The 7,637-nt window shown below is 40.8% G+C and overlaps 1 protein-coding gene across 1 annotated transcript in view; it reads right to left on the minus strand.

Moving 5' to 3' along the window:
• The window catches only part of T265_13118 (hypothetical protein), a gene marked incomplete at both ends in the record, with an annotated part of 14,260 nt that extends 8,981 nt beyond the window's left edge, over positions 1-5,279 (minus strand). Inside the window, 2 exons of the mRNA XM_009167271.1 lie at positions 1,482-1,591; positions 5,073-5,279. Coding sequence (XP_009165535.1) covers positions 1,482-1,591; positions 5,073-5,279 — 317 coding nt within the window. The remainder of the gene's footprint in view (positions 1-1,481; positions 1,592-5,072) is intronic.
• Positions 5,280-7,637: the final 2,358 nt, after the last annotated feature.

A 7,637-nucleotide genomic window follows, 5' to 3' on the forward strand; every position in this document is an offset into this window, starting at 1 on the left:
GGTATTCCGGTCGGTAACCTCAGTAACACTGATGGCAATGACAAATATGATAGTAGAACAATGGCGGTGCAGTTGTTGTTGATAATGATAAGGAGAAAGGTGAAAAAAGGATGATTATATCCTAGATACCGACTGTTATTGGATCGGTGTTCCTTTGGTGGCAACCTACTTTTTTATTTTATCCAAATGAGTGGAACTAACAACAGCGCAGCAGAAAAGAATGATGTTTACTTTGACACAAGACTGTTTATAACGAGGATTAGGCTATTTTCGACGGTTGGCTGCCATTTCTCACCTTCTTGGATCACAGGCTTAGTTCCAGAGTTCTCATCAAACCCAACTGAGCAAATCCTACATTGGCAAGATGTATTCAGCTCATGTATATATATATATATATATATATACTGGCGGCCGACCAAGTAAATTGTGATCAATTCATTCAACATAGTAACTAGCTTGCGAAAGTTTTGTCACCATCCAAAGAAACATTATCAGTAAATCATCCTCAGTCGGTAGCCAGACGTGCGCAAAGTAATTGCCAAGCTCGTTCAATAATCTGACAGTCATCCGATCAAATGCCAATAGGCTTTTGACACAAAAAGCTGAGTTCTGGAAGTGAGCAAAAGGATTCAGAAGCTCTATCACAGAACCTAAATGTGCTTGAAGCGTCAACAGTTCTGCAGAAAATCCTGAACATACCTTCTTGCTGATCTTCCAGCTGATAAAATCTTCTGGCAAAATTGCTCCTGTGCAAAAGTCCGATGACGCATAAAAATGAATTGCCTTCTTGTATTCAAACGCTCATACCAGATCTTGTCTAACTTTAAGAAAAACAAAGCGCTACAAAATAACTAGCTCTATTTTCTATCGCTGGGAAATCCAGAGAAAGCCTCAGCGCAATTCACGCCGTTAATTCATACTTTGCCGCAAAGCACGCATGCTAATTTTACTCTCAAGCTTCAAATTATGCTTAATTTCTGGCGCATCTCTGACCCGGTTCCATATTTGTTCATTTCTACGCAAAGCGAAATTCAAAACATCAAGTTCGACACTGAGTGTCATTGCCATTCCTATGCAGATGATTTGTTCAACTCACTCACGAGATCGTTCTGAAAAACTTCCTTTTGGGATAGAATAAATGCTTCCTGACCAGCTTTGATACTAAATTCAATAAGACGCCGTTCGATCTCCCAAGCCTTCAATATCGGAAATCAATAGTGCTCTGTCTAGCCGAGTCTCTCAATGATAGGTAAGCCGTGCAACTACCTGGTTTCAATTCAGTAACTTTCAAAGGTGTGTGTTAAACGGAAACTTTTGTCACCCTATTAACTCCGTTTTTCTTAGTCGTTTAGAAGTTTTCCGGTGATGAGTACTTGAATGAATTAAGGTAGACAAGTGACTTTGCACTTCCGGTACAAATGAAGCAGAGGAAATAGACGAATCAGATCCCAAATTGGTAATTTTTGACATCAGTAACATACTTGTTGAAGACAAAAGTGTCTGGAGTCCATACTCGTTTGGCCGGTATTCGCAGAGATCGCACATGAGCCAAGTGGGAATCATCCCATCTAAGGAATTCATCCGTCCATATCTGAAAAATGAAGGTGCCTTTCTAGCTGTGAATACAATATACACAAAGGAAAATAATGAACCTACACGTTTACTAAAGGACTTATTTGGTTTACTAAATATATGGTAATTTGGCCAAGGTTGTTTTCAGTGACTAAAACTTTTAGTTTCCTTGGGCGTTCGATTGGTCCGACCAAAACCTGATTACTTACTTTTTGAAACGCACCATAGTTCCAGATGGATACAATCGTGTCATGCTGTTGTCTATCAAATGTGAGTGACATTCATGTTTCCTTCTGTGATCTTTGTTCGAAGGCGTTAGAAATAGCATGCAACTCCTCCCTCCGTGATTTAAGGCTGCTTTTGTCCTTCATTCCATTTGTGAGGAGTACTTTTAGAACATAGACGGGACAGGATCATCGGTACTGTTGTAACGGTGGATACTACTGATGAGGCAGGCGAGTAGTATGTTTTCTCGTAAATCCACTTCGTGTCTCTTGACAATTGAGATCTATTACGGAACTTGTGGAGTCGCTTTGTAGCATTTGCGTGCATTTGAGTAACGGTCAGTGAATTTCCAGGAAAGTTTGAGAAGACACGTTCAAGGAGGAGATGGATATACAGTTTTGTCAACAAGATGCATATGAGAGTTTTGCTCCTTTGTTCAATAGTCTGTAACTGTTCAGTTGGCATTTTGTAATAGGTAACGTCGCAGCGAATACCTTCTTTCTTTCATTGGTGTATCAAATTTTAGCAACAAAATACAATCATGAAGTGGTTTTTGCAAAGAAACCGCTTACCACAACATGTGGTTAAAATGGGTGGTTTTGATACACTACATCCCACATAAGAGAGCTCCCTACCATAAGATCCTTAAAAGATGGATAAAAAATTTCGCTACGTGCTATTTGTTTCGTTGCGATCTAGACCTGATGGAATAGCCCTCATCATCATCTTGTTATCACTCTTGGATGTAAGAACGATTGTGAAATTTCGCCTAGACTTGACATAGATTCACTGCTCAGTAAGCATGCCGAAATAATAACAACTAGAAACGTCCGCGAATCTAACTGGCTCTTCTCAAACTTAAGTAACTGGTTTTGCTGGATAATTTGGTCCAAGCAGCACTCGCCACTAAACATCGTACACTTTCCTTATTGATTGAGATTAGCGGGAGTAGAAGGCAGTATGACGTTTACCTCTCGAGTATGAATGCCTTGTTTGTTCTGGCAAACTGCTCCCATGCTTCATGGTCAAGTGTCCCAGAGATTTTATTCCTTTTCACTTCAGTAGGTGCCCGATTTGGATTGGTCCATACAAATTTTTTTCACTTGAGTAATAATAGCGGAAAACGTTTGTAGGAATGTTGCTAGCCTGATATTCTTAGACAGTCGTCTGGCTTTACAAGAAAACACGCGCAACGAATCAAAAACAATGAAGACAAACGAGCAGACTTCACGCGTGTAGATGTGTGGTAATTGGGAGAAAACAATTTATAGAACGACGGTGGGTTATCGAGAACTACACTCATTTGCAAATCAATTTGGTTTTCACGAGAGACTCAACTGAATCTCTCGTTTATGATATCCTACAACTGAATGTGCTGCACATAGGCCGCCTCATGATTCAGTTGGCACGATATTCGAGATATCGCAGTATATTTTCCTTAGATTGATTCACTGGAGGCAGGACCATTACAAAAGGAGCACCCTATGCTGGGCTGAGCCAGATTCTGTACCAATATCCATGTACTGAGTTTGCCTTTCTACACGTGCAGCAGATTTGCCTAAAATAATGCAAGCTTGACCTTTCTAATAATGAGGGAAGTTTGATGCGTCTTGTACTGACACGTTTAGCAAAGGCCTAGACGGGAGAAAATTGGGAAGATGGGCACCGAGAAGCCAAATCCTATGTAGTCCGATTTGATTGGCTCAAAACTGTAAAAAAAATTCCGATGTATTTTCACAATCTAATGTAGTGTGGGTGCTGTACACGACACCTACTGTACTCTTCTAAGCTAGTGAATACCTTTGTGCATCACCGAATAATTTGGGAATTTCCAAATTCATTCTAGCATGAATATTGTGTGCTGACTCAAACGAATACTTGACATGATTGAGAAATTTGAATTAACTACTGTTATTCCCCACTGCTGACGTGAGATTCGGAGTCGTTTCCTAAAAAAGCTTCACATAAGACCGGAAATTAGAAATATTATAAATCGATCAGTATCACGATAGGTAATCTGAACGATGTGGCCATTCATACCTGGATATACCTTCTCCCTTCACCCCTTATTTACCTACCACCGCACCAGCCGAAATGTCCCCACCTAGATAAACAAGGCAATCGTTGATGCTGGCGGCAATTGACCAATGAAAAGGAGGCAGTATTTTGTACCGAAGTGGTAAGGCAATCGGTTGTCCGATTAATAGCGCCAATCTGGAGTTGTTCGATGCGGAAAAGATCGCTTTCATCAGCAACTTGGTGGTAATGCCAGGAACAACAAGCGTGAGCTCGAAAAATGTTGAGACTTCTGGATCCGACAACTAAAATTTATCTTTGCATATTTTTTTATCTGGAAGTGGCTCACCTCACTCGCCTTCACATCTTAGCTAGTCATGGGTAGCCAGCCGTATGAAGGCTCTATTAAGGACACAACTCACGTGATGTTCACTTTTCATCTTTGATGTCCCGCACAGACCAATTTTTTTAATGGAAGGTGAACATATTCATTTTTTGTGGCAGTAATTAATGAGCTTAAATTTATACCTTGATTAGCTGATAAGCATTAACATAAGCAAGACCAAAATTATATTGGTTAACTGTACCTGCATGTACTTTCCTCATTTTGTTAATAGTATGATTATGAGACCGTCTTCGCCTGACTGAGGAGATTTCTCAGAATATTGGTTGGCTGTATGTACAAGCCAATACTTACTAGCACGTTCATATGAAAAAAGGATCAAATAGTGGCTTAATCTACCTGATCCTGGGGTTCCAAATGTTAAAAATTGTGCATCACTGGCTAAGTTGGTAGTACAGTTTTTGCTACTAAATCGCATAGCCGCGGATCTTATGCACATCGCACCTCACAATTACAAGTTAACGAGATGGGCACCGAGTTTCTTGGAATTCTTTGGCAGGCAATTAGTGGGCTGCATTTGGTTAGTGAACAAGTGTTCGTTTCAAAGCCTCTTTATATCCATCCACCCCCTTCGAATAATGAATCGTCTAGTGGCTTGCAATTGAGTGATTTATTCATAAATAATTCTTTGGTAATGCCGCTGTTTGGAAGTAGGATTCTACGAAGGCAAATCATAAAGTAATATCAAGTTTATTCTTACAGTAACGCCGAATCTAGACGAATGTGGCCCCAAAATGATTCTCTCCTGTATGGGTGTACTAGCATCCTTCGACTTCAAGAATTCTGACCTGATTGCGCGAAACCCATAGCGATCAACTTAGGAGGTCATTAGCACATCTGACCATGCTACACTCACCTGCTCTATATAAAGGAGTGTGGTAAGCATTTGGGTATGTCCATCCAGATCCACAATTTGTTTCAGTTCCATTCTCGTTTGCACCACCAATGGTTCGGATTGGTTACGTCGAGGAGGAGCAGCGGCTTCATAGTCACGTAGAACGTACTCGTACACTTGCTGCTCAACCGTTTTAGCTTCTCTTGTTAGTTCTTTGACTGAAGCATTAACTAAAGGTAACCACAAGAAAGACAGGGTTGAATTCAGTGATTACTTGCACTTCCAGATTTTGGGTTGACTACTCTGTTACCTGAAAATTTTACCAGCTGCCAAAGTGTTATTGATGAGTGCGTTTTCCTCAGGTCAACTATGTACGGCTGTCAACTAAAGGATACCATGGTGGCTTCTCTCTACACACCGGTTTTGAGCTGCAGTAATGGTAGCTATCAGGGGGTTGAGTGATCCGGTTATATACCTCGTAACAAATATCTAGTAATTTTCCGCCCTGTGAACTATTGACTTCCCGATGAGGATCTAGTAATCTTTTAATAACAAGCTGACCAGTCCCAGTCATTCTCGTTTAGACACTCCCTTTCTCCTGATCTACTTTGATTTTTCTTGCCAATCAAGGAAACGATGTGAAAATATAATCTAAACGTCTCGCGAGTAATCACAGATAATCAAACAAAATTATCCGACAAGCTATAAGCACCCACAATTCCACAGGACTGAGAGATAAATCACATGTAGATAGACTGAAGCGACGATTCTGATGAAACCAGATAGCCTACCTTGTGGACACAGAAACATTTGATTGGTGAATTCTGCCTGGCTTGAAATTCCTTTCTATCTAAGCAACCCGAAAAACACTCGATTTTCTTTGACGCTGGTTGCTGTACGCTTGCCTTATGAAAGTTTCATGTTTTAGGCCCACGACCAATGAAGGAAAACTGAATGTTGGATCCTGAGCTTTATCTTCTTAGATTCAATAGTTGACAATTCGAAAACAATAAAAAAGCTCTCGGATTGATGTTCATCACATGTCTGCTTCTTCGCACGAGTTAACTCAGGTGTACCCACCACACTTTTCTCAAGTGTTGGGAATACCTTAGCCCAGCATCTCAGATCCTTTGAACGTGAATGCCGGCATGGTCAGTAATATTGACCGTTAAACGACTCACAAAATAATGCTGCTCTGTCACACCTACGCTGATTAGTCGGGATAATCGTACCGAGATAGGTGGACGATCTTAGCCATCGGTGACGTTGAAACGAATTCCACAAGCTTCGTGATAATACAGTCATGTCTAATACATCCTCCATAATAGAAAATTTGGGTAGCTGCCTGAGCGCAGAACCTCTCCCTGAATATAACCGCCCGAACACCGTTTTTATTGCATTTACTATTACAAATATGTTCACAAGACGTAAACTCACACAGCCACTCCTCTGCAGCCGTGCAACTTGAAACCCTTTTTACGTTCACCCAGTCTTCCTAATTAGTTTCGAGAACTTAGATTAGTTGACATGGCTGGTCTTATTAAGTCAACAAGCACTCTGATTGCCATGACATTCCCCTAGGTCTGTCACATTGTCTGATTTCCAACGGGAGCCAGTCAAGAAGCTTTGATAATGCCATAAATAATGATGACAAAAACTGGAAAAATTGTTACTAGAACACAGCTGAACTCAATAAAAAAATAGCTGAGGTTCTTTTAGGACTGACTCACCGGTGGAATATATCCATGTTGCAAAAATTGGGTACAACTTCACGGGACAAAATACGCTGCACTTCATTGTGAATGCAGCGTCATTTTCCAACGCACAGAGGAAGCAGGAAGCGAGATGATCACCAAAGGACAATCTAATCTATATAATCGCCTTGCTTACCCAATCCCGTTTAGCCGTAGGTTGAACCAATCAGAAGAATGGCAGGTGCATTGTTGGAAAATAGGGCACACTGATGGTACGCTTGCCACGAGGCTGTGTAGCCACGATCCTTCGGACATGCAGCATGCTTGTTAGGCCCCTTACTCGACCACCAAATCAACGAGGACTAAATGGTACGAGTAGCCAGCACATTGTTTGGAGATACTGTTTATAAGGACACATAGTCACAATGCTCATGAGCCGAGGTGAAATGATTGAGTGATTTAAAAAAAATATAGTTCGAGCACTAAATTGAATTGAAACTGAAGGACCAGGTTTTCACCAAAGAAGTGAGGATTCCTATCAGGCAATTAGAACATTAGAATACTAGGGTTGTCACTCTCTACCCTTTTCATGATAGCGTGTTATGGTGTCTACCAATCTTGGCAACTAGAATGATTTCAGCTCTATGCTCTATCCCTTTTAAAAAAAAGCTTCTTGTTATTGAGTCTTGCTGATGCGGAGTAAAACCTTATCGATATTGTACTTCGAGGATTCGCTCGCGTGCACGGACTCAACCAATCCAGCTTTCATGATATCGACCTACAGTTTAACGCATTTGTGTGGACACTATTTGTAATCAGGCTCTTGACAGTATATTCGTCAGATATGTCGTGCGTGTGTGACGTGTATATAGACGAAGAGTAAACTAAAGTA

This window comes from Opisthorchis viverrini (assembly GCF_000715545.1).
Source record: "Opisthorchis viverrini unplaced genomic scaffold opera_v5_40, whole genome shotgun sequence".
Classification (NCBI taxonomy): domain Eukaryota; kingdom Metazoa; phylum Platyhelminthes; class Trematoda; order Opisthorchiida; family Opisthorchiidae; genus Opisthorchis; species Opisthorchis viverrini.